Here is a 19,492-nt window from a genome sequence, read left to right on the forward strand (position 1 = left end):
GTAATTAAAGTCATGGGAGCTTGTGTGTGAGAGTCTGTGTTCTTTAGAAATTGGTTACGACTTGTTTCACAATGACCTCCTACTAAGGATACTCTCTATTTTCCGCTTGCTCCAAAGTTAGTCGCTATAAAATAATACTATAATCTTCAGCATAGTTTTCTGAGCTTTATTTTTCTGGTTTACCATAAAGGTATGTACAGTTATGTAGTATTCTATTTCTGTATTGCATTTGAAGACCCATCTGTCATTAAAAAATTATGCTGTAAAGTTATTTTAATGTTGATGTTTAACTTTTATAATTATGTATGTAGGCCTGACCATAAATGTGATCGCTGCTGTCTTTGTGTGTGTGTGTGTGTGTCTATATGTTTGTTCATAGAATGCTGTAAATATGATTGCCTTTGTTATTTCTTATAATACGTATGTGTCTTAGATGTTGATGTAGAAACATTGGGTGGCTGTGTTTATCAGTAAGGGTTGAGATACGTGTACTTTAACTGGGCTGTTTTAAAAGATACTTGTCTATGATCAATTAGTTAAACTGGCTTACTAATTTAATTATTCTAACGGGTACAATGTTGCATAAACACTCAAACCCATGTGCTGTGTTTTTACTTTTATGTCATGTTTTGATCTGAAACAATTCGGTGCACTAAATCTGTAGTACGAGACGATCAGAAAGGGGGGTTCACTAATTCATAGCATGTTTCATGCATACATAGACTACAGCATGGCATACAACATATTTAGAGATGTAGCATGGGAAGTGCAGTTAAACAGGATGGAGTCACATTCTTAAGTTGATTCAATTACTTGATTTTAACCATCATGTGGAAGCACAGAAATACACAATGGATGTATTCACAGACTTTTGTTTACTGTATACAATGAGCATCTAACATTTTACATTTAGCATTTTGCTCTTTCTTGAGTGTTAGTCTAGTACAGGAGGGACCCGAGGGCCTGGGTTTAATCCAGTAAGGAGCCTGGTATTATCCATCTGTGTTTGCATGGGTTTCCTGTATTAGTCCGGTTTCCTCCCACCTCCCAAGACCATACAGAATTTGGACAGGTAACTTAAAATTGCCTCTAGGTGCAAGTAACTGAGTAAATGTGTACGTATTTTGTGTACAGTCAGTGGTTTGGTACCCTGTCCGGGGTGTATTTCTGCTTTGCGTCCAGTGTGTCCTAGTCACAATCAGAATGAATGAGTAAAAATAAAGGATGAATTAATTCCTTTTTTGCTCCTTACAGGTCTAACACAGACACAGAATGATATCAGGTAGGTCCTCTCATTATGACCATATGCACCCCACTTGGCCAAAAGTTTGTGGACACTTGACTTCAGAACATCACAAATACAAAAAACAAGAAATTTGAAACACAATTCAAATAACACACACACACACACACACACACACACACACACACACACACACACACACACACACACACACACACACACACACACACAGAAACAAATACCACAAACACACACTAACTGCATGGCAGCAATTTTACCAACAATTAGTCTTCATCCTACCAGCTTTTACAGGTGATAAATAATCAAACCCTCACTACACAGCAGCATTGTCATTAGTACCTGCATGTCCTACCTGCATTTTGGGTTTGGCAGTGTTGCTAATTAAGCTTCCAGTAATGGAGTGTTATATCTAATTTGTAGAAAATGTTTACCTTGTGTGACAATATCTTTTGGATCCTAGTGCTTCTTAATCAAGGTGTAAGTTACTATCCAAACTAATTTGAAATGATTGGCTGGAAAGGTGGCATTCTAATACAATGACAGATTTTTGTTTAGAACTGACTTAGAATAAGACTCAGGGCAGTTGTAGCCTAGTGGTTAAGGTACTGGACTAGTAATCCAAAGGTCGCTGGTTCAAGCCCCACCACTGCCAGGTTGCCACTGTTGGGCCCTTGAGCAAGGCCCTTAACCCTCAATTGCTTAGACTGTATACTGTCACACAGAGGTGGAAAGTAACAAATTACATTTACTCGCGTTACTGTAATTGAGTAGTTTTTTCGTGTGCTTATACTTTTTAAAGTAGATTTTACAACTAGTAATTTTACTTTTACTTAAGTATGTTTTGTATTAAGAATTGTAATTCGCTACATTTTAAATAACATCCGTTACTGAGTAAAAAAAACCCACTAAAGATCGCGTCTGGGAAACTGCTGCAGTGAATTCTGCGATGGAAAATAAACTGGTGCTAAAATAAAGGAGCTGTAATCTAAGTATAGAGTAGGGAAGGATGATTTTAAAAGTTTAACGTGTTTGGAGTTTGATGTTTCGTTATTTGACAACATAGTCTGATGTCAAAGAATGGCAAAGTTTTGTCTTACATCTTGAAGTTTTTCTTTGGGTCATTAAGTGAAAGTCACAACACTTGTAACCTTGACTTGTTTTGAGTTATGGATTTGCAGTATGACTGTTGTTTGGTATTTGTTGGTGATGAAAAGAAGGCTGGTCTATAGAATCCATAATTAATGCTTCAGTGGTTATACAGTTTGAAAAAGTTTTATGGGATGGTCTGTACTAAAATTACAAATGACACATCCCTAAATGCTTTAAATGTTGTATCAACATGTTTTTTTTTCTAATATATTTTAATTAAAAACAACTATTGTGAGATTTATATCCACTGGTCCTGTTTGCATTACACATGAGAGACACCCCCCCGCTGATAAAAAAAGTAACTAAGTAACGTTTACTCTGAGTACATTTTAAATGAGTTACTTTTTACTTGAGTAGGTTTTTAGACTAGTAATTTTACTCATACTTAAGTAAAAATTATTTAAAGTAATAGTACTTTCACTTAAGTACAATATTTTAGTACTCTTTCCACCTCTGCTGTCACAGAACTGTAAGTCGCTTTGGATAAAAGTGTCTGCTAAATGCCTAAAATGTAAATGTAAATGCAGAATATATTAATTTTTAGCCCATGAACGTGATGAAATGTGTCATATATCTTTACTTTATTACCCCTAACGTTTGTAGGAATGGTCATCATCCTATTTCTCACTGGTCATGTAAGCACAGGGCCCGGGACCACCCCAAACTTAAAACAAATTGTGATTGGCCGGTGTTATGAGTACATTATTCTGGTGAACCCCACTTTTAGGTAAGACATTTTACTTTTTCCAAATAATGTTGGGAACTGCAAGGTACATACTATCCTCCAGGAGAGCTGTGTGTGTGTTATACAGGTATAAATGTGAGGAGATATGGTGTGAGTTTGAGGAAACGGTAATCAGAAAATCGCCATGTAATGTAAAGGTGAAGGATTATGAGAGAATGTTTCAACTCACCCCTCAGACTCTTACCTGTGACAAAGTAAGTCTTTATTCAAGATTCCAAATGTGGTGCTAAATATCAGTGAAAACTTCTATGACAGTCATATGGGTTGGAAACCCAAATGTTGACCTCGTTTTTAGGAAAAAGTATTTTTTCACTTTTCTGTAAATATTTCTAGTGTTTATGGTATTTCCTCCTAATTAATATGGACTCCTCTAGACCCCTGAAGGTGTGTTGTGGTATCTGGCACTACACACCACACATAGATGTTAGCAGCAGATCCTTTAACTCCTGTAAGTTGTGAGGTGGGGCCTCCATGGATCGGACTTGTTTGTCCAGCACATCCCACAGATGCTCGATTGGATTGAGATCTGGGGAATTTGGAGGCCAAACTCATTGTTGTGCTCCTTAAACCATTCCTGAAGCATTTTTGCTTTGTGGCAGACAGAGGCTGAAAGAGGCCACAGCCATCAGGGAATACCGTGTTCATGAAAGGGTGTACATGGTCTGCAACAATGCTTAGGTAGGTGGTGCGTGTCAAAGTAAAATCCACGTGGCTGGCAGGACCCAAGGTTTTCCAGCAGAACATTGTCCAAAGCATCACACTGCCTCCGCCGACTTGCCTTCTTCCCATAGTGCATCCTGGTGCCGTGTGTTCCCCAGGTAAGCGACGTACACGCACCCGGTCATCCACGTGATTTAAAAGAAAACATAATTCATCAGACCATGCAGAACTGGCACCTTGATGAAAAGATAATAAATGTTATTCACTTCACCTGTCAGTAGTCATAATGTTATACCTGGTCGGTGTAGGTGTGCGAATACAAATACAGGATATACTGAATATTGATAGACATATAATACTATTTATATGATACTATTTATATAATACTACTTATATGATACATGATACTCTGTGATATATAATACAGCATGCTCTGTCGGATATATAAATAGAAAAATATCAAAGAGACCTTAAAACGAGGTCACAGCTGGGGTAAAAATTATGTTTAGCTGGCTAATGTTTTAATAGTGTTTCCGGGCAAGTATGTCTGTGACATACATTAAAAAAAATGCAAAGACTTAACCTAACCTTAACCTAAGGGGGTCCAGTGGGTCAGATTTGCCCTGGGTGGCATCCTTATTAGTATTAATATATTCAATCCAGTATATTAATATTCTAACTGTGCACCTGATTAATATGTTGGAACAGTTTTATTCCAATGAGAATGGAGTCTATTAGAATGATGATGCATTTATCAACAGGGCACAATGTGTAAACAGTATAAAAATGATATAAATCATATGCTATAACTAAGGCTCTACCTAATTCAACTCCGTGAAAATCGCGCTACAGACCGTGAAACGAGCCTTTTCCCATGTAATATGCAATTTGCTACGAAATTCAAAATGTGGTCCTAGCAAGATGTGGTCCAAGCAAGATGTGGTCCAAGAAAGATGTGGTCCTAACAATCCTACAGCAATTTAGTTAGTCAAAATGTCCAAGATGTTGAAGTCTAAAGCAGCTAAAAACACTACGGTAAATTAGTCTTGAAAACTCCCAACCAATTCCGTGGACGCAAAAAGGGGGGGGGGGTCAAATCAGGGGGTCAAAAACTGATGAGAATTTTCGTCTTTGAGACCATAGTTGGATGTTCTAGGTTTACATTCAACTGTTGAGGTAGGCTGTGCTGTGTATTGTAGCTTCCATTTATTCTACATGGTGGGCCATAAGTTTCCATACATAGGAAAAATAAACATTTTTTTTTAAATAAAAAAAAACACTTTAATTTATATAATATGCTCTACATGACTGCCATTGTTTTGAAAACCCGGCCATCAGTATGATTTCAATTCGTTGCTCTTTATTCAAACTCATTTTTTCGGGTATCTGAAATATAAAAAAATAAAATGTTAAAAACCATAAGTTTGGAAACTTATGACCCACCCTGTATTATTCAGTTTATGAGTGTAATTTAATGACTGCTCTAAAATGTAATTTTCCTGTGAATTTAGTAAGGCCCTAGCTATAACATTCAGAGTGTAGTCCTTTTGTCCTATACTGTATATGTCAGTAAAAATGAAATATCATTAACAGCTGCTGTTCTGGAGCAAAACACGGGAATTAATGCAGAGCTATGCAGCTGTTACTAGAAGCTTCTGGACCTTGGAGAACACATTGGTGGGATTCATGTTCAATAAACTCATCTGGTGTGGTCAGAAGGAAAGAGGGAGAGGTACACATAAGATTTTACATAAACCTTCACATTATTAGCTGACAGACACAAAATCAGATTAGCAGAGCAACAAAATGTGTTCATTATAAAATGCCTAAATCGTAAAATATGCATTTTTATATGTGAAAAAATGATAAGTTAATAATAATACTGGTAGATACTTGAGTGGCACAGCGGTACATCACACTAGCCCACTACTGCTGGGATCCAGAGTTTGAATCCCCAACAGTTTTATTGGCTGGTTGAGCGTCTACATACAGACATGATTGGCTATGTCTGAAGGCTCCTGAAAGATTGGCGTTCTGTCCAGAGTGTGTTACTGAATTGAGGTGAAACCGGACCCACTGCAACCCTGAGCAGGATAAAACATGAAAATAAACAAGTGAATTTGTACGATTTTAAGCTTGTAATTTCTACTCTTTATCTACACTGACCATTTAGCTCCTATTTTAACGTTAAATACAGTACTTTAGATATAAAAACAGGATGACATGACAATTGATTGCATGTCTGTATTAAATATCCTATTAAATAATCTAAATATTTAAATGTGTCAATGTGCTATGTATGTTATAATGTATGGACGTCATTATATTTCCTAAAGTTTATCAGAAGTACACATTCAAAAATATGTTTTCAGCACATTTTTAAGCTAGAACCAGAAGAATTGATAGGAATGGAGGGTAAATATTTTAGGAATGTGTTAACGTAGTCACCAGTAAAAAGGAGTGAAATGTAAACAAACTGTTGGGGGGTCCGGAAACAGCTGGAAATTTACTTAAATTAGGGTTTATATAATACATTATAAAATTTAATACAGGCCACATATCAAACAAAAAGAGGTGGGGGGGGGGAGTCAACCATTTCTGTTCGTTGTTTAGTATATTTGGAGTGCAGATATCTATTTAATTGTTTAAAATAGTTAAAAATATGTATCCTATAATCAGCTGAATAATTTGATGTTTTCAGTCTTATACAGGGTGTCCCAAAATGAACTGACATTAAAAATTTTTAATAAAAGACATTTTTTATTTGAACAATAATAATGTTTTTGCTTTATTTGAAAGTGAAGACATGGAGGTTATGTATGAAACAAAACATCTGACAAATGACTGCCTCGACCGTGGCAGCACATGTTCACTCTTTTGATGAAATTTTTCATGACATGTTGACATAATTGCTGAGAAATTTCAGCAGTGTTGTGTCGAATTTCTTCTTTGAGGTCCTCAATGGATTGTCCTTTATCCTTAAGATAACCCCAAAGAAAGAAGTCTAACGGCGCCAAGTCACGAGATCTTGGCGGCCAATTCACATCACCATTTTTAAAGTTAATTTTTACAATTTCTACGTGTTGTTCGATTGTGTACCTTTTCATGATTTAACCTCAACGTTTACTAATGACAGCAATTTAAAAATCTCTAACTCTGGTTTTGCCGCGAAAAAATGGCAGCAAATTTAAAATGTCAGTTCATTTTGGAAGACCCTGTATTATTAAGGAATTTGATGATTAATTCTGTATTACATTGAGTGAGAGTTTCTTTTAATGTATTGGGCATTGGGCACTGTTGTATATTGGGCATTCATTCAGGATGTGTTTTATGGTGATAGGTGTGACACTTCGCAAAGTGTAGGATCTGCTCCTAGCAGGCACGTGCACAGATAGACCCCTAGTGGTGCTCAAGCACCTGCCCTTTTGCCCTGGGGATGAGAAAAGTGCCCTTTCTGCTGGAGCCCAATTTTTTTTTCTACATTCATCAATATTTAAAAATAAAAATTACCCTTTCTGTCATCAATTCCCCCCAAAAGTGTTTTGATATCTGACGGGCATTTATTTGAGTTCTTGTAAGAATTCTGCCTCGATCTGATTCCCGCCCTGCCCCTCCCTCCTCCTCCTCCTCCTCCGGTTACACTCATGCAGTGCTGAGCTCCAGGCCAAACCGCTGCTACACACTTACTACAGACAGGTAATGACAGTGTTTCATACAAAGAGCATCCATGCATAACACAGAGCCTACACGTTTTGTACTCATGAGTCAGGAAATACGTGATTTCAAAGCCTTGTCCAGCTGTTTAACATTCGTTTAACATTCGCTATTCCGATCTATATAAAACACCTAACACCTACTTATTTTACGAATTCTCACACAGATTAAAGTAGGCTACATACTACAAAAACTATTTTATAATAATTTTAAGGTTAAATGTATTTATTTAAAGAAAAATTAAAATGAAACCGCTGATCAAGCGCCAAGTCCAGCTAACGCGTTAGGGAGCGTCATCAAACTAACAGAAAAACGTAGGAAACATTTACTCTGCACTTATTACAGAGAAATAAATCCATTCAAATATTTTAATATATTGATGGAATCATGTCAAACTATTTTTATAAACACATATTAATATTCATCACAACCTACAAACCTTGTTTTATAGATAACGCTTTTATTTTAATTTTATTTTAATTTATAGTTAAAATCAGTAAATCCATAATATTTTTATATTAGAGACAAATAAATCTATTAAACTCTAAGATAATTTATTATAATAATGTCAAACTATTTTTAATATACACTTATTAATGTCCCTCACAACCTACAAACTTTGTTTTATAAATATTGCTTTTATTTCAAGTCAAGTAGCTTTCACAGTAAAGTGTTGAAAATAGATACAAACAAGTTATTTTCATGCAAGCATTTATACTTCAACAGTTGAGGTTTACAAATGAAGAATAATTAACATTACAAACTAATATATGTAGAAGGCTAAATAAAACACTCTATGATATAGAACAGCATACAAAAAATGATGAATAAATAAGAAAATGTTTTTTAGCTGTTTATTTGATTTTACTGGCATAATAATAGGCCCATTGTTAACATTAAGTACCCAAAGTGGGTTTCTGATTTGAAATCAAAGGTAGGTCTTAAGTTGAGCTACATGACAGTCTGGTGAGGTAAATTGATACTAGTAATGGTATATTATTAGTGTAATGCTTCAACTCTGTCAGAAAACAGTAAAATGAAGTATACCCTTTATGGAGATTCAGTAAGTCACTCTTGATTATTATGCACAACATTGATTTATCTCATTTACAAATTTTGCAGCATAATGCCAAGAAAAGAAAGGTTACAAAAGCAGAAAGAAAAGGAACTACAGCAAGCAGCTCAGGGTGGCAGCTCTCTTTTATCCTGGATTAGGCCATCTACCAGTAAAGCTAATGAGGGAGATGTATCAGTATGAGATGTTTGGTTATTAAAACGCGTGCACAATATGGCCTTGTTTTTGCCTGTTTTTCATTTATTTATGCAATTTGATAATTTGAGTTATTTGATTAGATGTGTATTGATTGTGTTAACAAAATAAATATGTAAGTTAAATATTCTACTGTTTTTTTTTTTATTTTACTAATAATTTTGGCGATGGGTGCCCTTTTTTTTGGCTTGAGCACCTGCCCCCAAAAATGTCTGTGCACGTGCCTGGCTCCTAGTATCAAGTGTTGGTGTGTCAATCTGGAACCTTCTACATCTAGTGTGAACAGTTTGAGTAAAACATTGATTCACTGAAAAAATGTACCTGAATTTCTAAATTTCCTAGTATTTGGTATAGCCATAGCCATAATTATATTAGATGAAATCTCTTCCGATGACAAAAATAAAAACAACTATCTCAAAGTCATATAAACTTCTTTGTACAATGGAATAAACATGGTCAACTTCACAAATGTGCTTACTTGCTTTTCCGTAGCATCAAACATTAAGAAATTCCAAAGTCTATGTATATGTTAAAACACAAGAATACACAGTCTATTTTATTATTACATTTATTTCCTAAGCCGCTTATCAAGATTATTTTGCTAACTATATGATTTGTAATATGTTTGTTTGTTTATTAGGATTTTAACGTCATGTTTTACACTTTGGTTACATTCATGACAGGAACGGTAGTTACTCATTACACAAGGTTCATCAGTTCACACAAGGTTATATCGAACACTATCATGGACAATTCAGTGTCTCCAGTTCACCTCACTTGCATGTCTTTGGACTGTGGGAGGAAACCGAAGCACCCGCAGTAAACCCACGCAGAAACGGGGAGAACATGCAAACTCCACACAGAAAGGACCCGGACCACCCCACCTGGGGATCAAACCCAGGACCTTCTTGCTGTGAGGCGACATTGCTTAGCCACTGTGCTGCCCCATTTGATTTGTATTAAGAAACATTCTAAGTTTGAGAAAACTGCAAAACAGAACAGAACTTTGGCTCCACTATGTAAGACTACATAAAAGTAAATCAAGTTTCAGATATCTATGCTGTGAATTAAAAAAAATGCACCCTGCTTCAGCTATCTATGCAGCTACTGGTTGGAAAAAGCAATTACATTAAAGGTAAAGGATCTTCCTAATGTTCTTAGAATTATTAAACATCATTGTAATTGAAAAAGCTACAGAGCCATAGCAAACACCCAATAATACATAAAACTGAGCATAATATTACAAAAATGATGTGTGTTGGACAATTGTCCTTTTAAAAATGAGACTTTGCTTTACACAATGTTGTGTGTTTAAATGATTATTAACTTTATTTTTGCTCTTTGATTTGAAAGGCTTCGATTATCAGTCCTGTCCAGAATGGTCGAAATGTACGACCCATCCTGTGTACTCACTGTGGAAACAAGCATCACAAAATGTGAGTTCTATGTTGGAATATTTTCTGGTCTAAGCCTAAAACCTGTAAGTCTGGCACTGGTAACTGCTGTAATTAAATAAAAATAAGTTCAATTGGTTTTATAAATCAAATTAAGTGTTAAAATGCAATGAAACTATAAAGGCTTGTAGCTTTTAGTTAAGTTACAAAATATAAATATATTACAACTGCTTTATTCTGGTCAGGGTGGCACTTTTGAACCCTGGAAACCTGCAGTAGTGGGTTGGCATGTTTTCAGGGTTGTAACTGAATGTTTGCAATATTTATATTTACAGTTTGCTGCAGCAGCCTGTGGAAATGTTACAGTGCTTCTAAATGGATCAAATGAGAACGCGTTCGATAGAGAAAGGTCTGATCAGAAATTAATGCATGATGTTTGATACACGATTTTAATCATTTAACATTCTGAATATTGGTAATAATTCACTTGATAAAAAATTAATAAGCATTAAATTCCCCCACCCTTTGCAGCCATAATAGTTTATATTCTTCTATAAAGACCTTCTACAATATTTGGGACTATATATGTGTGAATTTGTGCCTGTTCTGTAATGGGTTGTTCACTGTCAACCGAGTCTTCCTGCAACAGGAAGCACAGATCCATGCGTTGTAGTCCCAAGCAGATACGGTGATCTGTAACCTGTTTCTGCTTTAGTAAACCTGAATCATACAAATCGGATCAGCCATCTGATTCTTCGGTCCAAATTATTTGCCTTTTTCATTTACTTATTTAATTAGGGTTGAAGAAGGAGCGATGGGCTGTGATCATGAATTGTTACATTGGTAGATTAACACACTGGCTTGCCAGCCTCTGTCATAGTTCCAACTAGTGCACTAGTACCCATGTTCAGGGAGGGGCCCGCGAGCTCACACTTTTAATTGTTCATCCTTGATGTGCTTACAGCTCTCTATTGAGAATCTTTTTTTCCTTTTTTGTATTACACTTTATTGGTTCCCATAACCTTTTGATTTTAGTCTGGTCAACCCCTACACTTGGGTCCAGTTTGCTAGTCCTTACCACCAACCGGGTCAAAAGAGCATTAGCGGCCGCTCAGGTGGCGCAGCGGTAAAAACACACGCTGGAACCAGAGCTGGGATTTCGAATACATCGTATCGGCTAAGGCTGATCGGCCAGATGAACAACGATTGGCCCGTTGTTCAGATGGGCGGGACTAAGCCGGATGGGGTCTCTCTCTCATGACTGGTGCAATTACAACTTCTGCTGGCTGATTGATGGCGCCTGCACAGAGATGGGAAAAGGGTGCTGTCAGGGTGTGTCTCTCCATACACAATGCTGAGCTGCACTGCACTCATCAAAGTGTAGGTGATAAAATGCATACGGCTGCTGTACACGTGTCGAAGGGGGCGTGGGTTAGCTTCGTTCTCCTCAATCAGAGCAGGGATCGGCATTGGTGGAGAGGAGGCATGACGCAATCGGGCAGTTGGACGCGCTAAAAAGGGAGTAAAAGGGAGAAAATGCATAAATAAAATATATATAAAAAAAGAGCATTAAGTGTTAATGTTGGACCAAAAGACCAATTAATCCCAATGAAGTTTGATGAGTTTGAGGTCAAGGCTCTGTAACTGTCCACATTAAACTCCTCCAACCATATGTTTATGGGCGTCACTTTGTGCACATGGGCACAGTCATGGTGGAACAGAAAAAAGGGCTATCTACACTTATAGGAGCTCTCTAAAATGATAAGTGACAGAAATCCTTATACACATAAACTAAGACCTTTGCTGCATGCACTAACACTAACATGTGCTAAATGTTCATATTCAAGATATGTCTTTACTCGTATGTGTTTATTTTCTTCAGCATGTTTGGCAGTGTGGAGCTGGACAATCTGAACCCCAGGATGGTGTCACATGTCCATATTAAAGTTGTACCAAATCTGGAGGGTCCATATGTGTAAGAAGTCTGAAGTTTAATGTATTAGATGATACAGCCGTTCTGCATTTGTTGGGTAGAGTTTACATCATAGACTGGAGCCAGCTCATGGCTGATCTACACGGAAATGCCAGTCAGTATTTCGAAAGGCATAAATAATGCTGGATAAGTACAATTTCTCCTGATTTTATTTTTATGTAGCCATAGGGTGTGTTCGAAAAGCTAGGGAGCTCTCTACATAGACAGCATTTTACGTCATCCTACGCCCGCTCCCGAGAATGAGGCTGTTCGAAATCCTAGATCCCTTAATATCCTCACTAGTTAGGCATCTTAACATTTCAATGTTATTTTGACTCGAGAACGAGTGAGCATCGGAAGCGTCCTTAGTGATCAAGGCAATCCCAGCATTCAGTGCGGCAGCTCTTCTCTGACAGAAAAAATAAAATAAAACATGGCTGACGGGGCGGAGAAACGAATGGAGTTACTTTCAAACATAAATAAATTATTATTGATTTTTAACTTGTATAAACTTGCACAAGTGTATTTATTTGGAAGTTCGGGCTTGTCAGCGAATGTAACCGTTTTCAGTACACGAAGGGGGATGTTAGTTGACATGTTAGCGCACTGTGCCACCCCATCCCATTGGTTTCAATGGCAAGATGCTAAATGCTGAATGCAAAACCCGATGGAATCGCTGTCTAGTAGCGCCTTTGAATAACCTGACTTGTAAGTCATTGACTTATTAGAATCCTCTCTACTAGGCAGCTGCCTATGTAGGCAGTAAGACAGCAAGGCAGCTCACTAGGTTTTCAAACACACCCATAGTAATTCATTATTCCATAGTAACTTATTCTTTCAAACCATCAGTTCAGTTAGATCCTTTTAATCATGAATTGTTTCATGATCTACAGCTATTTGGGGTAGTTAGAGCATGACAGTATTTATTCAGGCATTTAACTATTTACAAGTAGTACTAAAATTTATTACGCAAGATTCACTTTTAAGCACTTGTAAGTGTAAAAGAAGATGTAGACTTAAGCCTAACTGTGATGTGAATGTGAGTAGAGTATTAGGCAGTAATAATTTATTAATAGAGATACCGTACACTGACTAGGCACAACATTATGACCACTGACAGGTGAAGTGAATAACACTCCCCTCACATTTCTGCAGATATTGAAGTATATCTTTTCATGGGACAACACTGACAAAATGACACTTTGACACAATGAAAAGTAGTCTGTGTGCAGCTTATATAACAGTGTAAATTTATTCTTCCCTCAAAATAACTCAATATACAGCCATTAATGTCTAAACCACCGGCAACAAAAGTGAGTACACCCCTAAGAGACTACACCCCTAAATGTCCAAATTGAGCACTGCTTGTCATTTTCCCTCCAAAATGTCATGTGACTCGCTAGTGTTACTAGGTCTCAGGTGTGCATAGGGAGCAGGTGTGTTCAATTTAGTAGTACAGCTCTCACACTCTCTCATACTGGTCACTGAAAGTTCCAACATGGCACCTCACGGCAAAGAACTCTCTGAGGATCTTAAAAGACGAATTGTTGCGCTACATGAAGATGGCCAAGGCTACAAGAAGATTGCCAACACCCTGAAACTGAGCTGCAGCACAGTGGCCAAGATCATCCAGAGTTTTAAAAGAGCAGGGTCCACTCAGAACAGACCTTGCGTTGGTCGTCCAAAGAAGCTGAGTGCACGTGCTCAGCGTCACATCCAACTGCTGTCTTTGAAAGATAGGCGCAGGAGTGCTGTCAGCATTGCTGCAGAGATTGAAAAGGTGGGGGGTCAGCCTGTCAGTGCTCAGACCATACGCCGCACACTACATCAAATTGGTCTGCATGGCTGTCACCCCAGAAGGAAGCCTCTTCTGAAGTCTCTACACAAGAAAGCCCGCAAACAGTTTGCTGAAGACATTTCAACAAAGGACATGGATTACTGGAACCATGTCCTATGGTCTGATGAGACCAAGATTCATTTGTTTGGTTCAGATGGTCTCAAGCATGTGTGGCGGCAATCAGGTGAGGAGTACAAAGATAAGTGTGTCATGCCTACAGTCAAGCATGGTGGTGGGAATGCCATGGTCTGGGGCTGCATGAGTGCAGCAGGTGTTGGGGAGTTACATTTCATTGATGGACATGAACTCCAATATGTACTGTGAAATACTGAAGCAGAGCATGAGCCCCTCCCTCCGGAAACTGGGTCGCAGGGCAGTGTTCCAGCATGATAATGACCCCAAACACACCTCTAAGATGACCACTGCTTTATTGAAGAGGCTGAGGGTAAAGGTGATGGACTGGCCAAGCATGTCTCCAGACCTAAACCCAATAGAACATCTTTGGGGCATCCTCAAGCGGAAGGTGGAGGAGCGCAAAGTCTCGAATATCCGCCAGCTCCGTGATGTCGTCATGGAGGAGTGGAAAAGCATTCCAGTGGCAACCTGTGAAGCTCTGGTAAACTCCATGCCCAGGAGAGTTAAGGCAGTTCTGGGAAATAATGGTGGCCACACAAAATATTGACACTTCAGGAACTTTCACTAAGGGGTGTACTCACTTTTGTTGCCGGTGGTTTAGACATTAATGGCTGTATATTGAGTTATTTTGAGGGAAGAATAAATTTACACTGTTATATAAGCTGCACACAGACTACTTTTCATTGTGTCAAAGTGTCATTTTGTCAGTGTTGTCCCATGAAAAGATATACTTCAATATCTGCAGAAATGTGAGGGGTGTACTCACTTTTGTGATACACTGTATATATACTGTATATATACAGGGGTTGGACAAAATAACTGAAACACCTGGTTTTAGACCACAATAATTTATAAGTATGGTGTAGGGCCTCCTTTTGCGGCCAATACAGCGTCAATTCGTCTTGGAAATGACATATACAAGTCCCGCACAGTGGTCAGAGGGATTTTAAGCCATTCTTCTTGCAGGATAGTGGCCAGGTCACTACGTGATGCTGGTGGAGGAAAACGTTTCCTGACTCGCTTCTCCAAAACACCCCAAAGTGGCTTAATAATATTTAGATCTGGTGACTGTGCAGGCCATGGGAGATGTTCAACTTCACTTTCATGTTCATCAAACCAATCTTTCACCAGTCTTGCTGTGTGTATTGGTGCATTGTCATCCTGATACACGGCACCGCCATTGGATGCACATGGTCCTCCAGAATGGTTCGGTAGTCCTTGGCAGTGACGCGCCCATCTAGCACAAGTATTGGGCCAAGGGAATGCCATGATATGGCAGCCCAAACCATCACTGATCCACCCCCATGCTTCACTCTGGGCATGCAACAGTCTGGGTGGTACGCTTCTTTGGGGCTTCTCCACACCGTAACTCTCCCGGATGTGGGGAAAACAGTAAAGGTGGACTCATCAGAGAACAATACATGTTTCACATTGTCCACAGCCCAAGATTTGCGCTCCTTGCACCATTGAAACCGACGTTTGGCATTGGCACGAGTGACTAAAGGTTTGGCTATAGCAGCCCGGCCGTGTATATTGACCCTGTGGAGCTCCCGACGGACAGTTCTGGTGGAAACAGGAGAGTTGAGGTGCACATTTAATTCTGCCGTGATTTGGGCAGCCGTGGTTTTATGTTTTTTGGATACAATCCGGGTTAGCACCCGAACATCCCTTTCAGACAGCTTCCTCTTGCGTCCACAGTTAATCCTGTTGGATGTGGTTTGTCCTTCTTGGTGGTATGCTGACATTACCCTGGATACCGTGGCTCTTGATACATCACAAAGACTTGCTGTCTTGGTCACAGATGCGCCAGCAAGACGTGCACCAACAATTTGTCCTCTTTTGAACTCTGGTATGTCACCCATAATGTTGTGTGCATTGCAATATTTTGAGCAAAACTGTGCTCTTACCCTGCTAATTGAACCTTCACACTCTGCTCTTACTGGTGCAATTAATGAAGATTGGCCACCAGACTGGTCCAATTTAGCCATGAAACCTCCCACACTAAAATGATAGGTGTTTCAGTTATTTTGTCCAACCCCTGTATATATATATATATATATATATATATATATATATATATATATATATATATATATATATATATATATATATAATATTTGTTTCATTTAAAGCTAGGAACCCTGCAAACAAGGACAGACCAAGAGAACTGTTTATACATTAAACATTATCTGGTCAGTGGCGTACTATGGGGTTCCCTTTAGATTGAATAATAGAGTACAAGTGTGTCACAGTGTACAAAGCAACAGATAGGCTAGTCAGTGATATTATTATTAGCTGTTATTAGCTACCTTACAAATGAACTGTGATTATACAATGAATGTACTTACCAGATACGTATACCTATTAGGGTTAGGGGTTAGGGTTAGGGTTAGGTCTCAAGTTCTCAAGTTATTTTTAAATGTACATTGTTTTTAATTGTTTTACATATTCTGAGAATCTCAGTCATGTGTTCACACTTGCATTTTTTATATTTCTAGAGAATCCTGCTCAAATGGTTCTATTCCTAAGCTCATAAATATTCTACAGACCAGAGGGTTCCGATGGTCCTGTTCTGACAGTGATGTGTATGTATTCCAGATTTTGCACTTCTCTATGATTTGTTAATTATCCACAACTGACAAAAATACGAAGAAATGACTTTTAATGTTTTTTTTGTACATGTCAAATGTACATCTTATATATTGAAGTCACCCATGCAGTGGGCACTGATGTGCCCCCCCATACCACAAAATATGTTGCCTGGTTTTTTTCATCTTTGACAAAGATAACGCTACTCCCCTTTTACTTAAAAATAAGCAGAAACGTGGGATCCTCGACCACAGCTAAAGTTTTTACTGTATTTCAATTCATATGAGGAAAGCTCAGACTCAAAGATATTTGCATCATATAACTGAAGTATGGTGTTAACTTTGCATAATAGTGTTTCATAGAGCCATATCCTACTTTTCTCTGGATTCTCTGAATTTTTTCACAATGTTATGTATAGTAGATGGCAAATGAACTGAAGTATTTGCAATTTTGCATTGAAACAAGAATCTGTGGTTTGTTAAATATAGCCACAACGCAGTCCACTGCTGCATCAAGAAATGCAACCAGAAACCTATATATGCAAAAGAAGCCGTACATGCAACCAAGTTCTTTGGGCCTGAGGCCTATCTCAAATAGATGGAAAGACATTAATATTGTGTGCCTTGATCAGATGGGTTCACATTTCTGCTTGTTCTCAGAAAATATGATTCTCTGTGTCAAAGATGGAAAGGACCAGACTGTTTATCAGTGACTTTCACATGAGTAAGGTTACCACTGACACAGCGGTGTATACTGAGATTTTAGAGAAACACATACTGCTATTAAGACAATGTCTTCTTCTGGGCCATCCTAGCTATTTCATTTGTTTGCTTTAACTTTGTGGCTTTGTGGACAGAGTGCATGTGCCTGACTGGTGTGTTTGCAGTCGCAGTGCAACTCCTATTGAAAATGTATAATTATCAATGTGCTAGACAATGACGACAACAGACTGTTGAGCAACTTGTATCAATCTTGTATCAAGCAACTCTTGTTCCACCTGCAAAACTAGTCCTTTGTTTCCAGACAAACAAAAAGTGGAATTAACAGGAAATGTGATGCAACACAGTGATAAACATGCCTCATGCCTTTTTGAATCAAAATTTGTCTCTCTTTTTTTTTTTTTTTTTACAAAATACAATTACATTCTTTTTATACTTTTGTCAATTACATAAAAGTTTAGAAGAAATGTGGTTTGTATAAATATCAATTCAATAACCTCATATGGTACTTTTATGTTATGTTTTTAATACAGAACCCTGATGTTACTCCAGTGCATTAACAACCCAAAACACTCAATCTGCAGAACAGCATCCAGCAGCACTGAACAGAAGAATAGCCCTCATCTCTAGTGCTGTTTACAACATTGTTAATAGATTTTAAGAACCTTTTTTACCGTACTTGTACATCATTTACTCACTTATGTTTAGCAGACATATACTATGTGACCTATATATGACAGGCAGACATTCACCTTCAGGATTTTCTACTACAGAACAGACCACCGCCATGTTTGACTTTTCGTATGACGTTCTTATAGTGGAATGTAGTGTTTATGCCTTTGACAGAATATTAAATTGTTTCCAATGATTAAGTTGGTCAGCCAAACGTTTAAGTCATTTTTTGTAGATTGTAGTTAAATAAAGGTTTAGGAATTATGAAATGTAACAAAATTTATTTGCATTTTACACATTTTCTGGGGATTTTGTAATAACCATTCATTTACATTTTCAGCATTTAGCAGACGCTTTAATCCAAAGCGACTTACAGTACAGATACAGTATACAATCTGAGCAATTGAGGGTTAAGGGCTGTCACGCGGGGGCTACTGGACGAGACAAAAGGCACACACATGCAGAGATGTAACTGAATAAAGTTTTATTTAATAAGGCGAAACAAAGAGCTAGCATAACATGGCTAGTAACTAAAGCTAGGAACATGGCTAGTAATCAAAGCTAGGCACATGGCTAGTAACTAAAGCTAGGAACATGGCTAGTAACAAAAGCTAGGAACATGGCTAGTAACTAAAGCGCAGCTGGAGATAATTAGTCTACATGAACCAATCAGTGAAGGGGTGTGGCAGGAGACAGTGTGTGCTCACGGAGAGGGGGGCGTGGCACACAGAGGGTTAACGTGTGACAAGGGCCCAATAGCAGCAACCTGGCAGAGGTGAGGCTTGAACCAGCAACCATTTGATTACTAGTCCGGTACCCTAACCATTAGGCTACGGCTTGCATTCAACAACTGTTTTGCAGCATTATAGTCTTTATTATCAAAACACTATGAAAACCTCAATAATCATCATTAATTTGGTTACCTGCAATGTTTTACTGTTTGTAAGTCAAGTTACGAACAGTGTTAAAGTAGGCCTACATTTTTGTTACAAGTGCCGCCAATGATTTAATCTAAAACTATCCACACTATTTAAAGGTGTTTTAATAATACCAGGATCATTACTTAGCTACCACAATTTCTAGCTAACTATAATTAGTTTATAGCCTAATAAATAGAAGCATTGTGTAATCTAATAAACTTGCAAGTTTAAAGTTATGCAGTTGTCTGTTTTAATCCATTTAAGATCTGCCGACCTGCCTTTCATTTTTACTTACAAAATGTACATTTCTCAGGTGCTCATTAACACATCATATGATCTCAAGGTAAAAAACATTGTTTTATTGAGATCACAACTTATTTTTAATAAATAAATCACAAGATCTTGGAAAAAATCCAAGTAGCAGCAAGATGGGTTCAATGAAATAAATACAT

The 19,492-nt window shown here is 37.9% G+C and overlaps 1 protein-coding gene and 1 non-coding gene across 2 annotated transcripts; both read left to right on the forward strand.

Annotated features, from left to right (window-relative positions):
- The first annotated feature begins 1,272 nt into the window (after nt 1-1,272).
- LOC134301219 (ADP-ribosyl cyclase/cyclic ADP-ribose hydrolase 1) lies at nt 1,273-18,372 on the forward strand. Its single transcript, XM_062985823.1, has 9 exons — nt 1,273-1,282; nt 3,017-3,140; nt 3,226-3,352; nt 5,412-5,550; nt 10,156-10,238; nt 10,532-10,605; nt 12,079-12,171; nt 16,639-16,725; nt 17,982-18,372. Exons 1-9 carry the CDS (start codon nt 1,273-1,275, stop codon nt 18,076-18,078), a joined length of 834 nt encoding a protein of 277 aa, XP_062841893.1. The 3' UTR covers nt 18,079-18,372.
- trnat-agu (transfer RNA threonine (anticodon AGU)) lies at nt 1,843-1,916 on the forward strand. Its single transcript has one exon. It is a non-coding gene; the product is annotated as a tRNA-Thr (tRNA).
- Nucleotides 18,373-19,492: the final 1,120 nt, after the last annotated feature.

The sequence above is a fragment of the Trichomycterus rosablanca genome, chromosome 23 (genome assembly GCF_030014385.1).
Source record: "Trichomycterus rosablanca isolate fTriRos1 chromosome 23, fTriRos1.hap1, whole genome shotgun sequence".
In the NCBI taxonomy this organism is placed as follows: Eukaryota; Metazoa; Chordata; class Actinopteri; order Siluriformes; family Trichomycteridae; genus Trichomycterus; species Trichomycterus rosablanca.

Excerpts from the sequence above, each read along its gene's own strand:
- LOC134301219 (XM_062985823.1), top strand. Across the intron at positions 5,551-10,155 it reads TCAGAAGGAAAGAGGGAGAG|GCTTCGATTATCAGTCCTGT; the intron begins GTACACATAAGA and ends TTGATTTGAAAG. Across the intron at positions 12,172-16,638 it reads AATCTGGAGGGTCCATATGT|AGAATCCTGCTCAAATGGTT; the intron begins GTAAGAAGTCTG and ends TTATATTTCTAG.